The sequence below is a fragment of the Dipodomys merriami genome, unplaced genomic scaffold, assembly GCF_024711535.1.
Source record: "Dipodomys merriami isolate MVZ:Mamm:240054 unplaced genomic scaffold, mDipMer1.0.p SCAF_20, whole genome shotgun sequence".
Lineage (NCBI taxonomy): Eukaryota > Metazoa > Chordata > Mammalia > Rodentia > Heteromyidae > Dipodomys > Dipodomys merriami.
Genome location: NW_027203382.1, coordinates 22,575,001 through 22,594,668, shown reverse-complemented (window position 1 = coordinate 22,594,668; position 19,668 = coordinate 22,575,001). Strand labels below are relative to the sequence as shown.

At 38.4% G+C, this 19,668-nt stretch overlaps 1 protein-coding gene across 1 annotated transcript in view; it reads right to left on the bottom strand.

Annotated features, from left to right (window-relative positions):
* Positions 1–322: 322 nt before the first annotated feature.
* The window catches only part of Arsb (arylsulfatase B), a 175,336-nt gene continuing 155,990 nt past the window's right edge, over positions 323–19,668 (bottom strand). The window contains exons 7-8 of the mRNA XM_070031209.1: positions 2,668–2,790; positions 323–778 (exon numbers count right to left, since the gene is read on the bottom strand). Coding sequence (XP_069887310.1) covers positions 513–778; positions 2,668–2,790 — 389 coding nt within the window. The 3' untranslated portion in view covers positions 323–512. The remainder of the gene's footprint in view (positions 779–2,667; positions 2,791–19,668) is intronic.

Genomic DNA, 19,668 nt, shown 5'->3' with positions numbered 1-19,668 from the left:
GCAGCGGGGGATGAGGGGTCATTAACTTGGAATGCCTGAACATGATCTCTCACAGACAGGAAGAGCCCCTGGCCAACAGAGCCATGAACAACTGTCTGCTCCCTCATTTGTTACAACAAATGTGAGTCATTCCAATAAAACTGGTTAATGGTAGTGGGAAATCTAAAGTGTAACCTGTGAGGCAAAAAGAGCCAGCTGTTCCAGCTTCCAGGACTCAATGGGAACTTTCTATGTCAAGTTAAGTTCCCAGCTGTCCCACAGCTTATGAAGCCGCAATGAACCCGGCTGCCCTAGCCCCCCAGACACAAACTTCAGCCAACAGTAGAGCCTTCCAGATTTTATTGGCTTCTGAAATACACTAGAAGTCAGACTTCTTGGTATGATTTGGGAGTTTAAAAAGGACCAGGTGAATCCAGGGAGGAGAATAAAGGAGATGAGCAGCCACAAGAGTCAAGGCCTAAGTGGAGCTTTAAACAGAAAGGTGTTACAACTTCCCCCAAATCTAACCTCAGCTACATCCAAGGGCCCCACACACCCGTGTCCTTGGGATCACAGCGGAGGTCCTGTGGAGGGAAGTATGCAGGCACTGAGTGTTGCTGGTAGTACTGCAGGCGAGAAAGGAGCTTCTTCACGATGTGGGGATTTTCTCTGGACAGGTCGTGTCTTTCTTCTGGGTCCCGATCAATATCAAAAAGCCAGAGGGTCTTGTTTGGTGGATCCAATGAAGCTATCTCAAAATTATTAGATTGAGATGGCGGGGGGAACCAGTAACCACAGCCTGGTTAAAACAAAAAAACAAAAAACAAAGAAAACCCCAGAGATGTTTATTGTGGAAGACAAGCATTAGAGCAGGTTCTAATTTCAGGGAGTGTCTAGGGACAAGGCCGTGTAGGCTCGTGGATGTAGACACGTAAAAAGGATGTGATTCTTGGTGCCATCTCTAGACTTGTCCCAGACTTTGGCTTCCAGTGCTTTAAAAAGACATGTCTTAGGGCTGGGAAGGTGGCTCAGTGGGAGAGTTACATGCTTGAGGCCCTGCATTCGATTCCTCAGCACCACATAAGCAGAAAAAGCCGGAAGTGGCACTGTGGCTCAAGTGGTAGAATGCTAGTTTTGAGTTGAAGAGCTGAGAAACAGTGCCCAGGCCCGGAGTTCAGGCTCCACGACCACCACCATCACCAACAAAAGACATGTCTTACTGGTTTACAACCAGGGACATCTAGAATATGTGTGTACATATTGTGTCCAAGGGAATATTTTCAATTGTCACAAGGAATGGGGTGACCATATGCTAATATTTAGTAGGCATAGACTCGTGGTGTAAAATATCTTGCATCACTTCCAATGATGAAAAATTGTTATGCTGTAAATGCCAAGAATACTCCATACGAAGCAATGCTAAATTATATGCAGCCTTAATCATCATACCTGCTACTGACAAAAGTTTTGAAAAGATGTCCTTTTGCAGGGCCAGACTTGAAATTAATATGAGGAAGTAAACCGAAAAAAAAGCAGACCAGCTCTGCTCTCACTACACCTCTTTCAATTTCCAAGATTAGCAGAGATAGAAGGGGATATCTGATACAAAGTCCTAAACCCAAACCCATCAGAGAAAGATCAAGACTTGCAAAATCACTGTTATTACCCAGCTCAAAAATATAAAAACTACAGATAAGAATAGTCATTTTTAGTCTCTAAATTCCCATTTCTTAATGGGAACAGTAAATGTTTATCCTCCATTTCTCCTTATTTAACCGTGGTTTACAAAAATAAATCCTTGCTAAAGCTTTAGGGAGAAGAAGAGGGAGAGACAGGAGGAGGGAGAGAAACGGAGAGAAGAGAGAGAGAGAGGCAGAGAGAGAGAGAAACGGAGAGAAGAGAGAGAGAGAGGCAGAGAGAGAGAGAGAGAGAGAGAGAGAGAGAGAGAGAGAGAGAGAGAGAGAGAGAGAGAGAGAGAGAGAGAGAGAGAGAGAGATATCTTTCTGAGATAATATAATCAGGGTAGTAGCCTCCTTCTCCAGTTGAAAGTTTATCACCCAGGCATTCTTGGTTAGCTAGATGTGCTGTACTTGACAGCAATACATAACTTGAAACCAGCATTTTCTCAAGAAGCATTTGAGTGACATTTCTTCTTTTCACTTTACTATAGTAGTTAATTTGCCCCTCCCAATTATTTTGGGATCAGGACCACTGGTGAAATAATTTCTCATTACCTCCTTATTCAAACGCCCTAGAAATATATTTTTCCAAAGGCAGTCATTTTGGTAGAGCCTTTCCTTGATGTTCTGGTGGGAAAGCCTACTTGGGCCATGACAATAATGGAAACAGTATCATCAGGAACAGGCTGTCTTAAGGGTAGGATAAGAAATCCCTGAATAGAGTTGTCTTCTAGTGACACACATCTGGTCATAAAGCATAGAATGCTTGCAGGGCTAATTACCATTTCAGGTATCTGAGCAATATGATAGGAGGGTGAAGCTTAAGAGCCTTGTGGAGCCAGATATGAGGCAGGAATGGTTAGAAAAAGAAGGTTAAGGTTTTCCCTTTCCATTTAAAAAGTGGTCAAGAGGATAAAGTTCCAAGAGTGCAGACTAGAGATAGCACCCAGGGACTCAGCCCTTCCCTATCCACTGCAGGAAGTGATGCTGGCTAAGCTAAGTCTTCTACCTGGGGAGCCTGTGAGGAGTTTCCAGTTTCTGTGTCTAATTGCAGCATGGACAGATGAGTTAAAGGCTGAATACTCCAGAAGAGAAGAGTTGTCCTTGGCTGGAGCCAGGCTGTTGCCAGGACCTGGGAAGAAAAAGTTTGCAGAAGTTAGATTGCTATTATTGGACTATATCATTATAAATCAGCATTTTATATCATTCTTGCAGAACAGTAGCTTCTATTCAACATTGGCATGCAAATGTGTGCTGCCACAGAAATGAATCTTTTATTAAATATAAGCAGAAAGCTATAGTTACATGAAATGTCAGTCATAAACCACCACAAATATAAAGGAAATCCCAAAGAGATTAGAATGCTAATTCATCCCTAAAATTGCTGTGTTCTGCCAATGTACAAATGGCTCTACGCAGAACAGTGTTCTGTTACAGCAGTGACAATCGTTGTGGTTTCTGTGAGGGTAGGTGTTTTTTTCCTTCTTAAATATATAAATTAAATGTGTTCTGTGTCTAGTTATAACTATGTAAAAGTATAAAAATTATAAAATGCTCATTTTATTTTATTTTTTGAGGTATTGGGGATTGAAATCAGGCCCTTAGCACTTTTTAAAAATTTATTGTAAAGATGCTGTACAGAAGGTTACAGTTACATGAATGAGGGAATGAGTACATATCTTGTCAAGCATTGTTACCCCTTCTCTTGTTCTCCCACTATCCTTTCCCTCCCCAACCTTCCCCCCCTGCCCCACCCAAAGTTGTAAAGTTGAATTCCAATATACCGTCTGTGGGTATCATCTTTGCAATGGGTCATCCTGTATCCTTGTTTCAGCATTTTGTTAGTCCCCTTCCCCTCCCCATATTAGACAAACGTATATACAAGATTCAGGGTACCAAAATCAAGTACAGCGACAGCAAGGAATATACCATAGGGGGAAGAACATATAAAGGAAACAAAAAAAAAAATCACATAGTACATTTAAAATAACAACAAAAACAAGGAAAGGCCTCTTGTGTCCCTATCTTGGGGTTCATATGTACATAGCTTTTGAGCCTTTTCTGCTCATCTGATAAAATTATCCTAGACGTATACTAGTTATTGCAAATGAGGGAAATCATGGGACCTATATTTCTTTGGGTCTGGCTTACTTCACTTAATATAATTTTTTCCAAGTCTTTCCATTCCCTAAAAAATGGGGTGGTATCATTCTTTCTGATGGAAGCACAGAATTCATATATATATATATATATATATATATATATATCACATTTTCTTGATTCATTCATCTACTGCGGGGCATCTGGGTTGGTTCCATATCTTAACTATGGTGAATAACACTGAGATAAACATAGTTGTGCTGGTAGCTTTAGTATGGCCCTCTTTGTGATCATTTGGGTAAATGCCCAGAAGTGGGATTGCTGCATCATAGGGGAGCACTATGTGGAGTCTTTTGAGGAACCTCCATACTGCTTTCCAGAGTGGTTGAACAAGTTTACACTCCCAACCAACCAGGCAGTAGGGTTCCCTTTTGGCCACATCCCCTCCAGCATGGGTTGTTATTAGATTTCTTGATTATAGCCACTCTAACTGGGGTGAGATGGAATCTCAATCTTGTTTTGATTTGCATTTCTTTTATGGCCAGACAAGTTAAACATTTCTTTTATGTCTATTGGCCATTCTTATTTCTTCTTCAGAGAAGTCTCTCTTTAAGTCTTTAGCCTGGTTGTTAATGGGGCAGTTGTTTCTTTGAGGATATTTTTGGAGGATTTAATTTTTTGAGTTCCAGGTATATTTTAGATATGAGACCCTTGACCATTGTATAGCTACTGGGCTTTCTTATTAGCTATGTCCTTTGCTATGCAGAAGCACTGCAGTTTCATGCAATCCCATTTGTCCAGCCTTTCTTTGATTTGTTGTGGTTCTAGGTCTTTATTAAGAAAATTTCAGCCTGTGCCAAGGAGCCCTAGGGTTTCTTCTATTCCTTCCTGTAATGTTTTCATGGTGTCTGCTTTGACTCTGAGGTCTTTGATCCATTTGGAGTTGATTCTGGTACCGGGTGATATATAAGGATTTAGCTTTAGTTTTCTACAGGTGTTTAAACAATTTTACCAGCACCATTTACTGAAAAGGCTGTCTTTCCTCCATTCTATTTTTTTGGCTCCCTTATCAAAGATTAGGTGGTTATAGGTCTGTGGGTTCATTTCTGGGTCTTCAGTTCTATTCCATTGGTCCTGAGGTCTGTTCTTGTGGCACTACCATGTTGTTTTGATTACTATGGCTTTGTCGTAGAGTTTGAAGTTTGGTATTGCTATTCCTCCAGCACTGTTTTTTCTGCTAAGGATTATTTTTGCTATTTGGAGTCTTTTATTGTTCCATATGAATTTTTGGGTTGCTTCTATTTCATTGAAGAATGAGGTTGGGATATTGATGGGTATCACATTGAATTTGTAGATAGCCTTGGGAACTATTGCCATTTTCATGATGTTAATCCTCCAAATCAGGAGCGTGGGAAGTTTTTCTATTTCCTTAGTTTTGCTTTGATTTCCTCTTTCAAGTTTCTAAAGTTTTCATCCTAGAGGTTCTTCACTTCTTTAGTTAACTCCTAGGTATTTTATTTTTTGTGGGGCTATTACAAAAGGAGTTGCTTTCCTGATTTCAGCTGCACTCTTCTCACTGTTGGCATACAGGAAAGCCATTGATTTTTGATATTCCCTGCTACTTTGCCAATATTTTGGACCAGCTCAAGTAACTTGGGAGTGGAGTCCATGGGGGTGCTTTAAATACAACATCATGTCATCTGCAAAGAGGGAGAGTTTTACTTCATCTTTCCCTATTTGGATCCCCTTTATGTTTGTTCTAGCTAGGCATTCTAATACTAAATTGAAGAGGAGTAGAAAGAGTGGACATCCTTGTCTTGTCCCTGAGTTTAGAGGAAATGGCTTTAGCTTTTTGCCATTAAGTATAATGCTAGGCCTCAGCACTTTTGAGGCAGGTACTCTACCACTCAGACTACGCCTCCAGTCCCTAAAATGTTTATTTTAATGTTCTATCTCAAGCTGTAGAGTTTAAACATGCTATGAAAAAGTGTATATGCTTATTTTTAAACTACACTTAGGAAATCTAAGGGTAAGTGAACACTTAGTTGACTGTTGAGACAGAATAACTGTGGGTATAAAGATAAATTTTAAATTGCTCATGTGTACTGGGGTTTGAACTCAGAGCCTTATGCTTTCTAAGTATGTGTTCTTCCATTTGTGCCAAATCTTCAGCCAAAAGAATAAATTCTGCATATAATTTATTGATTGGAAACATGGATTATATTAACTTATCAGTTTGAGGTTTTAATACTAATGGTCATTAAATTGTTAGGGGAATATTTACTAATACCTACCCGCTCGAGTATGGTACCCATCAAGAGGCAAGGGCCAGAAACATTGACACAAAAATCTTGCTTTGTTGTTGATAAACTCATTTGGAGAGATTTAGATTGATAATGATAATTGATAATTACTACCAATGGATGATAATTGACTCGACTTGGAAAAACTTACTGCTTTTACCAACAGCTAAGGGTCTCCATCAGAGTTCACAGTGCAGATGAGACATACACTGGCTCCAAATTTAGATCCATGTTCCTTCTTTGGGAAACTCCCTTCGTTGCCCGCCTTAGGAATACATTTGACACATAGAGCGCTCCTCTATATGAATGCAAATATGGAAGCTCCTCTACCTCATGCTTACCTGTGCATATTTAAAAGCCTCAATTTCTACTTAATAATGTTTATTCTGTTTTAAGTTAAATTTTCTCTGTTAACTTTTCAAAGGTAGTCTTGGCAGTCATCAGAGAGTACTTAAAAGGATTGCTGAACTATCAACCCAATAACAAATGTCCACAGTGTACCTCTGTATAGGCACAGACTCTTGCACCGTGGCAAACCTAAGCCAAGACGTTCCTTTTATAGGAGACTGAGAAGCTGGGCATAGAAGTATGTACCTGTAGTCCCAGCTGCTGGGAAGGCTAAGGCAGGTGATTTGATTTGCTTGAGCCTCAGAAGTTCAAGACCACCTTGAGAAACAGATTGTCTCAGAAAAAGATGCTGAGGTGCCCATGTGTTTGCCAAAGCAGGATTTCAGTGCTTGCTAGGGCTTTAACATGGGGGAGAGCTCCATGCAGAAAGCACAGTTGGGGTGAAAAAGAGACTGGTCATCAGTCTTGGAAAGCAACCCTGAGGAGACATGTGGAGACCAATCTAATAAACATCAGCAGTTTCAGCCTTAAATATCACACACCAAGAGGAAAACCTTTTGACCTCTTGCTTCTTTGCTTGTGGATATTTTGGCTCCAACAAGGTAAGTAGGGATGTCTATCATAGGAAGCAAGCTCTTAAAACACAGACGGTGGTAAAACTGTGAAGCCTTGTATCTTACTCCTTACAAGTTTGTATAAAGGCCATGCTTTCATACCAAAGAATGTGAAATAAAACAAACATGTTTTGTGAACATAAGCCAAAGAAGGAAGCAGCTATCTCAGCCTTACTTATGTTTATGTATATATCTTTTCCTTAAAACAAACAGGATCATAAAACACCCAAACAATAAATAAGTTTAAGACTAAACAATGAAAGATACTATTATCTCAACTTCAATTTTTTTAAGAATTTTAGAAAATAACAGGGAATAATATAACTTAACACCTTGTAAGACATCATCTACAATAAACAGGGGTTCTATTTTTCCATATTTACATTGATTTTAACAAAATAAATTGGACAACAAAGTCTCCTTTTTTTCCCTCTTGATTCAGTCCTTGTATCTACTCACCAGCAGCCGCCACTGTCATGTCATGTACCTCAGCTATTTGAAAATGCAGGAGCATGTGTATGTGAAAAGGAGTATATGTAGTACTGCTTTATACTTTTAGAAGGGACGTATGTGTGTTGTGTTCTGCAACACATGTGTGTATTCTGCAACTTGCCTTGTCATTGGCTGTTGTATTTAGAACTTTGTTATTATGTATGCATATATATTCCTCTTAACTATTCAGTAATACTATATAAAAATAACACAGATTATTCATCTATTCCCTGATGATAGGCATTCAAGAATTCATTATTATTATTATTTGCTATTATTAACTATCCTACAATGAATACCACTGTCTGTGCACACATGTGGGAATCTCTCTGGGGTCTGAGTGTAGAAGTAGAACCGTCCAATTGAGAGATACATACATTTCCAACTTTACAGCACATACTAATTGACCCTCCTATTGGTACTGTCTCCATTTATTCAGATCCTATATCTAATATTTTCAGACTTAAAAACTGATATCTAGAGTTTTTAGACAGAAGCTTAATATTTAAAAAACATTCAAACAACAAGAATCATCTTTTTGTCTGTCATTCCAGGGGATGCTTTAAAACTACTTAAAAATATCAGCCATGAAAAAAATGCACATATCACAAGTATTCACCTTGATAAACAGTGATTGTTTCCTATAAACAAAAGCCCAATCAAGAAGCAGAAAATTGCTAGGACTTCAGGACCCTGAACATGGCCCAAAGGCATTCCCTTCTCTCTCAAAGTATCTGCTATCCCAACTTTGAACAGCAGAGATACTTTTGATCTTTGTGTAGTATTTATTCTGACTGGCTCCTTTTGAACACACAATGCTTATGGGACTCATCTACATTGTTGGGGCTGGCCTATTTCTAGAACTTCATTTTCATCCCTGGATAGTATTCTGTTGATAAAAATTACACCCTCTCCCTTACATTTATATTTAAAATCTGCCTGGAATTGAGTTTTGTCCATAAAGTGATTTGTTTTATAATAGGGCTTTGAATTGACCAAACACAATTGATTGTAAAGACGGTCCCTTTATCCCTCTCATCTGTGGTGATACCTGTGCCAAATGCCTATTTCCCCAGTAAGTCAGTCTTACGATCACTACTGTCCCATAGAACTTTCTGTGACATGGAAATGTTCAGCAGCTTGCTGCCTGATGTTGACACTAGCTAACATGGCCCTTGAGCATCTGAAGTGTGGCTGGTATAGCTGAGGCACTAAAGTTTTGATTCAATTTTCATGTGCACCTGGTGGCTACTAACATTTGGTGGCACACCTCGGGAGTTTGCAACTCATCACCATGGGCTTTTATCTACCCCTGTGCTGACAACAGTCTGTCTTGTTTACTGATCTGCTGGCATATGTTCCCTAAGTCTGCTATTGTTTGAGATTTATCTGATCATCTTTGAAGTTTTGCATTTTTAATATAAATTTTAGGAGCAGCTTGTCAAATTTCACACTATATCTCTGGGACTTTAATAATCAAACTGAGGTATTGGAGTCTTAAAACATTGAGATTTATAATTAATGAGTCTGGTAGATCCAACATTTATTTCAGTTTTGAGGGTTTTTAAAATAGTTTTATGTTTTTCTGTAGTATACATCTTTTGTGGGGATATGCATAGTTGGTTTGCAAATAATATTCAAAAATATATTTCATATTCTGCATGTTCATTGCTACCATATAAAAATGAGGTGGCTGTGTGTGTGTGGTATGTGTATATGCTACTACTGAACTCAAGACATGGCCACTGTCTCTTAGCTTTTTCACTCAAGGCTTGTATTCTGCCATTTGAGCCATACCTCCACATCTAGGCTTGTGGTGGTTAACTGGACATAAGAATCTCATGGACTTCCCTATCTGGGCTGGCTTTGAACTGTTATTTTTAGACCTCAGCCTCCTGAGTAGCCAGAATTGCAGATGTGAATCACTGGCACCCAGCTGAAATTGGCTTTTTAAAAAACATATTGACCTTGTATCCAGTAACTCTGTGACTGGCATTTGTATATTTTCTTTGGACAATGCCTATCCAGGTCCTTTCCCCTTTTTTAAGAACTTAAAAAATTATGATTGACATATATCTAAAATGTAAAATTTGATGTTTTAATAAATATATTTTGTGAAATAATTTCCTCAACCTAATAACCTATTCATTACTTCACATATTTAACTTTTGTGTGAGAATACTTAAGAACCACTCTTTTAGTAAAGTTCAAATGTACAATATAATATAATTAACTCTAATCACTATCAGATCACCAGAATGTCCACTTACTACTAAAAGTTTGTATCTTTGATTGCCTTCATTCCTTGCACCTCTTACCAGCAATTGAAAGCCACTGTTCTATTTTGTATTTTTCTACATACAAGAAATCATGCAGTATTTGTAATTCTGCAACTGGCTTATTTCACTTAGAACAATATCTTCTAGGTTTTTCTATCTCTTCATAAATCCTTAGTCCATTTCTGATTGAGTTGTCTCTATCATTTGGTTGTAAGAAATCTTTATACATTCTAGATACAAGTCCTTTATCAGATGCAAACAATCCCTTTCTGTGATTGTCCCTTTAATTTCTTGTTGGTGTCCTTTGACACCAACAAGGTTTTTTTTTTTTTATGGTTGTGAACTCAGGGCCTTGTGCTTGTTAGGCATTCTACCACTTCAGCCATGACCTAACCCTTAAAAAGTTAATTTTAATAAACTTCTACTTTGTTATTGTTATTTTTGGCGAGATATCTAAGAAACCACTGGCTTATCTAAGATCACAAAGACTTACATCTAGGCTTTCTTTTAAGAATTTATAGTTTTAGCTCTTAGGTTTAGGTCTTTGATCCATTTTAAATTGTTTTTATGGATGGTGGGAGACAAGAGAGAAACTTCATTCTTTTGTTTGTGGATTTCCAGGTGTCCCAACATTATTTGCTGAGGAAACTATTGTTTGATTATTTTGGATCTTTGTCAAATACTGACTATAAATGGAAGACTTATTTCTATTCTACTGACCGGTGTGCCTATTTTTACTCCAGAATGACACTATTTTGATTACTGTGCTTAGGAGCATTTGTTGTTGTTGTTGTTTGTTTGCTTGATTTGGTGATACCGGGATTTGAACTGAGGGCCTCCTGCTTGCTAGATAGGCTCTGTAATACTGAGTCACTCTTTCACTAGAAATAATTTTTGAAATAAATAAGTTCAGGCATGTCTGCCTCATCCAGGCATGGTGGTCCACATCTATAATTCCAGCTACTGGTTAGGTGAAGGCAAAGGACCTTGCATTTGAGTCCAGATATTTAAAATTAACAAGAACTTATTTCAAAAACAAAATGAAAGCAAAAAAAATAGAGATGTGGGCTCAAGTAGTAGAGCAATGCCCTAGCAATAGTGAGCCTTTTGGTTCTGATCCTCGGTACCAGTACCATCACTACCATTTACTTCCTTGATAATCTAGGTGTCTTATTTTCCTTTCTTTGCCTAGTTGCAATGCTTAGAATCTCTAATATATTCTGGCACAAATGGTGAGAATAGACATCCTTGTATTCCTGATTTTAGGAGGAAACCAGTCACTCTTTAAACATGATGCTAGGTGTAGGTCTTGGGTAGATGCTCTCTATTAGGTTTAATAATACCCCTTCTATTCCTAAGTTTGAGTGCTTTTATTATGGAGGGGTTTTGAGTTTTGTCAAAGGCTTTTCTGAATCTATTGAGATTATGCTGTGAGCATATGTGTGTGTGTGTGTGTGTGTGTGTGTGTGTGTGTGTGTGTGTGTGTCCGTGTGTCCGTGTCCTTTATTCTGTTGACATGGCATATTAATTAATTTTCAGCTGTTAAACTGACCTTACATTCCTGGGATAAACCCCACTTGGTTATGGTATATAATCCTTTTATTTATTGCTAAATCCCATCTGTTAGTCTTTGGTTGAGAATTGTTGTATCTATATTAATAAGAAATACTAGATTATTAAATTTGACATTTTGATGATTAAATTGAGTGTGTGAGACTGATAACTGAAATCAAAGAATGAAGCACAGATTTCTTAGATTGTTAACAAACTTTTAAAAGTTCTCTGAAGAGTTAGACTAGGTTCAGATTTAAGAAATGTTTGTTGAACTCTGAAAACATTACAGGATGGAATAGGAGAAACCCTAGGTCTCCTTGGCTCAGGCCGAAATTTTCTGAATAGAGACCCGGAAACACAACAAATCAAAGAAAGGTTGGACAAATGGGATTGCATAAAGTTGCAGAGCTTCTGCAGGGCAAATGACATAGCTAGCAAGATCAATAGAAAGCCCACGGATTGGGAGAAGATCTTTACTAGCCATACAACAGACAAGGGTCTCATATCTAAAATATACTTGGAACTCAAAAAATTAAACCCCCCAACAACAAATCCTCAAAGAAACAACTGCCCAATAAATAAGTGGGCGAAAGACTTAAAGAGAAACTTCTCTGAAGAAGAAAGAAGGATGGCCAATAGAGACATGAAGAAATGTTCAACATCTCTAGCCATAAAAGAAATGCAAATCAAAACAACATTGAGAGATCACCTCACTCCAGTTAGAACGGCAAAAATCAAGAACTCTAACAACAACAGATGCTGGAGGGGATGTGGACAGAAAGGAACCTTACTTCATTGTTGGTGGGAATGTAAACTTGTTCAACCACTTTGGAAAGCAGTATGGAGGTTCCTCAAAAGACTTCACATAGAACTCCCCTATGACCCAGCAATCCCACTTTTGGGCATTTACCCAAATGTTTACAAACAAGACCACACTAAAGCTACCAGCACAACTATGTTTATTGCAGCATTGTTTACCATAGCTAAGATATGGAACCAACCCAGATGCCCCTCAGTAGATGAATGGATCAAGAAAATGTGGTATATTTACACAATGGAATTCTATGCCTCCATCAGAAAGAATGACATTGCCCCATTTGTTAGGAAATGGAAAAACTTGGAAAAAATTATATTAAGTGAAGTAAGCCAAGCCCAAAGAAACATAGGTCCCATGGTTTCCCTTATTTGTAATATCTAGTATATGTATGAGTCAAGTGGAAAAGGTCAGATAATGTGATGTCAGGAAAATGAACCCTTAGATGTGTATTTTAATGTTTTTTTTCTTTCATGCATGTGTTTCTAATGCATTTATAAGATTATCTCTTTGCTGCTTTGTATATCCCTCCCCCACAGTATAACCCCTGCTTTCACTATATTTGATGTCAGTATAACTTGTGGAGGAGATGGGGAAAAACCAGTTGTTTAAGGATACAGGTGGACCTGTTGCAACAATGAGAAGTACAAGTTGTCGTGTCCAAAACTAGCTTTACAACGTCAGTGCGGGGGGGGGGGGGAAGGAGAAGGATTGGGATTGGGGGGAGGGGGGAGGCTGGGAAGGGATGTGAAGGGTAAACAAAGGAGGAGGCTGCAATGCTTGGTAAGAAATGTACGCATTATCCTGACCATGTAATTGTAACTCCTCTGTACAGTATGTTCACAAATAAAATTAAATTAAATTAAAAAAAAAGAAATGTTTGTTGATTAATGACAGTAGTAATAGAGCACTGTGCTCTGAAATTCTATGGCATGAAATGGTAAGTAAGGAAATATCCAAGAGAAATTTATTTATTTATATTTCATTTATTTTCTGTTGGTTATGACGCTTGAACGTCCCTGAGCAATTTTGCTCAAGACTAGCACTCTACCACGTTGAGCTATAGCACCACTTCTGGTTTTTAAGTGGTTAATTGAATATAAGAGTCTCAGGGGGACTTTTCTGCCTGGACTGGCTTCAAACCATGATCCTCAGATCTCAGCCTCCTGAGTAGCTAGGATTACAGGTGTGAGCCACTGGCTCCTGGCTCAAAGAGAAATTTAAAAGGTGAAATCCAAGATGTTATATATGGGTATATAACACAATTAATATTCTAAAGTTTCAAGCTTTGTGATTGGGAGAACATTGTTGGTGTTGGTAGAATAGATACAGGCACAGGAAATAGTGGGGAGAATATAGTTCTGGTACTGAAAATATTGACCTGAGGAACTAATATGAGCTCAAAGCTGATAATACCACTACATATTGGAGGCATAGGACAAGACCCTGCATAAGAGGCTGAAGGCCTATTCTGATTTATCTACTGCAGGTAGTGACCAGTGAGCCCTGAAAATGGTTAGGTGTATGGAAGGGTGGGCAAAAGCAAAGCAGAACCCCAGAAACAAAGGGATATTAGTAAATGAAGAAGAAGAAATAATATAAGCAGAAAATTCATTCAAAGGGTTAGAAATCCTTCATCAAAAGTGTCAAATAATCCACCCACCAGTTTGCTGGAAAAGAAAGGGTACTGGTTTTGTTAACTTTGGGGAAGAACTAGGGAGTTTCAAGGGAAACAGAAAACAGAAAGAGTTTGCTTTTCCTTCTAAACTAAAAGTGATCTCAGATAATAAAATTTTCTAGCCAGACTGAAATACTGTAATAATTTGGATTGGCCACATGTTCTGATTTCAGAAATGAGAAATAACACAAGCACGAATCTTTAGGGCAAATGAAGGTAAGCCTCATCCTATTACTATGTAGTAAATCTATAGAGCTTCTTATGTGAACAAAATCTGAAAGTTTAAAGTTAAGGAGTTTTCAGAATAAGGTGGAACACCCTTTCTGTGGAAAATTATGTTCTTCACAGCTCATAGGGGCTCCAAAAGGACCTTAGAGATTTCTTGAGCATGAGGACCTGGTTTGAAGGGGGTCATCTCTATTTCAACAGAGAAGTTCAATCCTAATCTATAAGATAAGTTATATGTCTTATGTCTATTTTATTGTTGGAACAAAGGGCCTACAGTTACAGTGTAGGTTGAAAGGTACTTTTTTGTTGTTGTTGTGTTGGTTGTGAGTCTTAAACTCTGGGCCAAGCGCTGTCCTTGAGCTCCAGCTCAAGGCGAGCGCTCTACCACTTGAACTACAGTGCCACTTCCTTGAAAGGTACTTTTTAATAGTGAGTGTTGTGTTCACTAAATTGCAAAAGGTCCAGGAGTACCTGGGGGTAATTCTGATCTTTAGAAAAGGCAACTTTTCTCTCTTAACTTTATAGGATATCTTCCTGACTATGTAAATTACTATTGAATATAGTTTAATTATATTTTATAAGACATCACTTTTCTAGTAGATAATTTATACACACAGAAAAAAAGTAAGATTATGAAATGAATAAGGAAATAAAAATTACCTGAAAATTTATGAATTGCTGTTAACATTTTGGTGCATAACCTCTGAAGCTTTAAAATATTATTATCTTTAAGTAATTATGTAAATTATATACAAAGGGGGTTAAACAAAGGAGTTGCCAGCAGTTTATCAATACAATATATATTGATCAATGTCATCCCTTTCAACATTCTCACCCATCCCTCCTCTACCCACCTCTTTCCCCATTCTTCCTAATTTTGTAGGATATACATTGGATTCTTGACTTCTCTTCTTAATTGGCTACCTCTTTCCCCTTGACCCTACCACTTTCAAGTACCCACTTCTGGTGTTTTATGTTTCTGAACTTTGACTTTGCCATTCTAGGGAATAACACTATATAAGTTCTTCCTTGAATCTATCATTTTTCAGTTAATACATTTACATACACTTGCATATCACCCAACATACTTACCTTTAAGTTTATAAGCTATATCTAGCTTCCACATATAAGTGAAAACATGCCTTTGTTTCTCCTGGCCTGATTTAATTCACTTAGCATAATTTTTTCCAAGGTCTTTCCATTTCTTTACAAATGGTGCAATATCATTCTTTCTAACAGATAGTAAAATCCTATTGTGTGCATATTAACAAAATGCTTTAAAAAATAAACCTAGTAACTGACCTGCAAAGAAGAAAGGGAAGTTCAATTAAAGCAGTATATTTTAATGTCCACAGAAAATAACATACATGTATGGATTGGCAAGAAACTAATAGAGAACTTTATATCTATCCAAATATGAAAACAAACAAAAGCCAGTTTGCTTCTGAGGTGGGCAATAATGTATGGAGCAATACCCAAGAAGGGTAGTTCTTGACAATACACAGAATGGAATGCTACAGAACAAGAGTAATAGAAGTCATCAAGAAGTCGAGGACTGAGTTTCTCCTGGATACAGAAAGAAGAAAGCTGCAGCTGACAAAATAATGAAAGGCTAAATTCAGGAAGGACTGGATGTACCCTATAATGCTTTCAAGGGTGGAAGTAATAGGGAGATATATTAAAATGATAGTGTTAGCTGCTAACCTTACCAAACATAATAACACAGATTACACATTATTTTAAGTGCTTCGTATCTAGTTCAGTGCCCAATAATCCAGTCATTTCTTGTCCTATGGATGAGAACACTGAGGCACAGAGAGATAAAGTGTCATCCTGGCTTAATAGAGCAAGGATTGATTCTATGTTTTCTTTTCTTTTTTGATATTAGTGAGACTTTTCAAATCAGGGCCTTTTTCTTTCCAGGCAAGTACTCTACTACTCAAGCCATGCCTCCATCATGCAAGAATGTTTCTAATAGTCAAAGCTACTTCAAGTTGGGGGAAATGGGCTTGTGTGGGAGTAGGTAATATGAAATTAAGGCTTATAAGGAAGGTTGTAGGCAAGTGATAGGGATTCCTGAGCATCTGTGCAGAGTGAATGGGATAGCGAGGTCTCTTCCCTGAAATGACACCAAGTAGAATGAGTCAGGCATTGTTGGAAAGTAGGGCTTTGGAAAATGTGTCCTTGAAGGAAATAGTGCTACAGATGTTAATGAGGATGTGGGAAAGGGCTATGAGATAGAAGTAGAATCCAACCATCTCTTCTCTCTTAAGGCCACGGTGCATATGAGTACACAGCAGGTACTCTTAGAGTCAAATTGCTTATGTCTAAATCTCACCTCCTGCCTCACAAGCTTTGTGATCCTGTTAGTTGATCTTCCTGGCTTCAGTTGCTTTATCTGCATAATGGAACAATAGTGTCTACAGCATTTTTCAACATGCTAACATATTGAAAAAGATTAATAATAGGTCAAGCATATAAAAAGTGTGCAATAAACATTATTACCAGTTGTACATATTTCAGGCAACTTCAGTTTCAGTTTATTTTTTATTATTACACCCTCCTTTATTTTTTCCCTACCTCAGTTTATTATCTATAAAATTAGTCCAATAATAGAAAGAGAGATGAGATCTATATGATGCTGAACTATGTGATATATTATTAAGTCTACTGCTAACACCATCAACAATAAAAGTAATAACAACTAATACTTATAAGCACTTACTCTGTGATTATGAACATAGATATTGTTGAGGTTAATGTGTATGTGAACTCAATTTCTTCAATAGTTCCATGAAACAGGTAATAATGTCTAGCAATTAGCAGTGAATGTTATCATCACTATAAATGCTTTTAAAATTATCTTCTTAAACCCATGAAAAAGTAGGGAAAGAAAGCAAAAGAAAGTTGGCAGAAAAATGAAACAAAACAAAAACAAAAAGCAAACCTACTTCTATTATCTAGGTGTGAAGAAGACTTACATTTTCCCTATATGCATGTTCTAGAATTTGACCAACGTTGAGGAAAGATTTATGGATGGATGTATAATTTGCTACTTGGAGGAGTTAGTCCCTTTCTTGTCCTATTGTTTGGCCTGCTCTGTTTTCACCAAGCTCTGTGTGTGTGTGTGTGTGTGTGTGTGTGTGTGTGTGTGTGTGCACGCGCGCGCATGTGTGTGCGCACGCACGCATGTATGCATGCATGTGCCAATACTAGGGCTAGAACGCAATGCCTCATGCTTTTCTTGCTATACCACTCACCTATTTCACTCCTGGCTATAGCTCTTCCACTAGAGCTTTGACTCCACTATAACTTTGTACAGGTTATATAGAGGTTAGACACTCAGGGATTTGTGTGTTCAGGGTGGCTCTTAACTGTGCTTCTCAAATTTCAGCCTCCAAAGTAGCTAAGATTATAGATGTGAGCACCAATGCCCTGCAAGCTCTCTTTTAAAATCAGTTTTGTAATTTTTGTAATTTATGGAGATAAATTGAAATTTTCCTTTGAAGGTTACCAATCCTCTTGCTTTTTCCTGCCTGCATGATGCCATCTTCACACATTCACAGTAAAATTTACTCATTTGGGGTCTACAGGGGGAACCGCTCAGCTTTTCTGTAAAGTGAGTTAATCCATTGTCATCTATTGACATCCATTGCCAACTTTTCTGTTTAAGAGCAACTTATTTGCTTATTTATTATGTGAATCCAGGGTCTCTCAAAGTTTTCATTTAAGTTGTCAATTTCAAATGTTCAAAGAACCCCAAACTCTTCAGTAAATTCACTTAGGTCTTTTTCGTGTAGCTGGTGTGAGCCACTGGCCAAAGCCTGTGGCCCCAACCGCCCCACGCACATGGAGGCTGCAGCTGGATGGCTGTGCTCAGCGCACATGTGGATCAGATCTCCAGGCTGCTCCAGGCTGTGGTTGCACCTCTCCCAGTCACCACAGGCTCTGGCCAAGGCTGCACTCTCATCTCGCTGTGTGGTAAGCACTTACAGACTGAGAGGCGAGTGTGTACACTATTGTCTTGTTTCTTATTTTGTAAAGCACTGTGGAGCCCAACATAGTTGTTTCCTTAAAAATAGCTTCCTAAAACACACCAGCTGGAACCCCTGCACTCTGAGCTGATGCTTCCTGTGACCTCTCTGTTTAGCGTTTGAAGATAGCCCACAGCAGCCCTGTGGATGGCTCTCCCAGCTCTGGAGCTGTGATAAACAGCAGTGTGAGGAGTTCAGCTGCAGTATGGCCTTTGCCTTTTTGCTAGTTCTAAAAGGAAACCAGAACAGAGTACTGCACATTTCAGAAGCCTTCAGAACAACCTTTGGTTGTCTAATCAAGACATTGAACCACTTAATATTATTAGGTGTGTGACAGGGAGTAGCAGTTCTGGAAATACAAAGTGGGGAACTTTGATTCATGCAGAGGATAGAGAAAGTCTCATCCATGTAAAACCCAAAGCCAAAAACAAACAAACAAAAAAACTCTCAATAGTTTGGATGGATCAGGAAGGCTGGATGGACTGTACAGTGGGAACATGATATATAGACAGGGGCACAATCCTGTAGGAGGACTTACAATGTTTTTTATTTTTATTTTACTGGTCCTGAGGCTTGAACTCAGAGCCTAAGTGCTATCCCTGAGCCTCTTTGTGTTCAAGGTTAGTGCTCTACCACTTGAGCCACACTGCCATTTCTGGTTTTCTGGTGGTTAATTGGAGATAAGAGTCTCATAGACTTTCCTGCCCCGGCTGGCTTCAAACTGTGATCCTTAGATCTCAAGCCTGCTGAGTAGCAAGGATTACAGACATGAGCCACTGGCCTGGTTACCCATACTGTTCTTCTACTTAAAACTCCAGAAATTCCTGTTATGTAATTTCTGCTATAACTTTAGCATAAACATTTCTTGAGATCTTCTGAAATATTTAATCACACTACTAGAATCAATCTCACCTACGTACTGTCAATGAATCTCAGTTTGCTTGCCATTCATTTTATGGACTGCTTGCTTTTTCATTTAATGAACATTCTTGGTCTTGCCACCTTATTTACAAATAATAACAGCAAGGATCCTGACTCAAAAGGGCCATTTGATCTCATATGTTATTTTGGAAAAAATAGAATGGATTTAAAAGATTGCAATTGCACATGCCTGTAATGTGAAGTGTTTGTTGAAGCCACACAGCTAAAGCTGAAGAATGAGAACAAGAGGGTACTAGTGGGGAAAAGGAACAGGAGCCTCCTGTCCTGCTGCATATGGGAGGTGAGGTGGGGCTACATGCCCTTTGCCCTTCCAGATGCTCCACCCCTAGACCTGTGTATATCTGGAAAAGAGCAAAAGAGGCCTAATCTCCATTAAAATTCCTCCCCTTTCTGGGGAGGATTTTCTGCCACAGATTTTCTCTTACTCTCACACTACTTGTTTAGAATCTTGTCTGTCCCTGGTAAAATCCTTACAATTTGAAACAGGAGGGTTGGGCAAAATGTGCCAGACATGAAGTTAATTTTAAAAAGGTGAGGAGGTATATTACAGACATTATTTATTACTGATGAGGGGAAAATCAAAATACTCATAACTTTTATATATGGACTCAACAGGACTCTAAG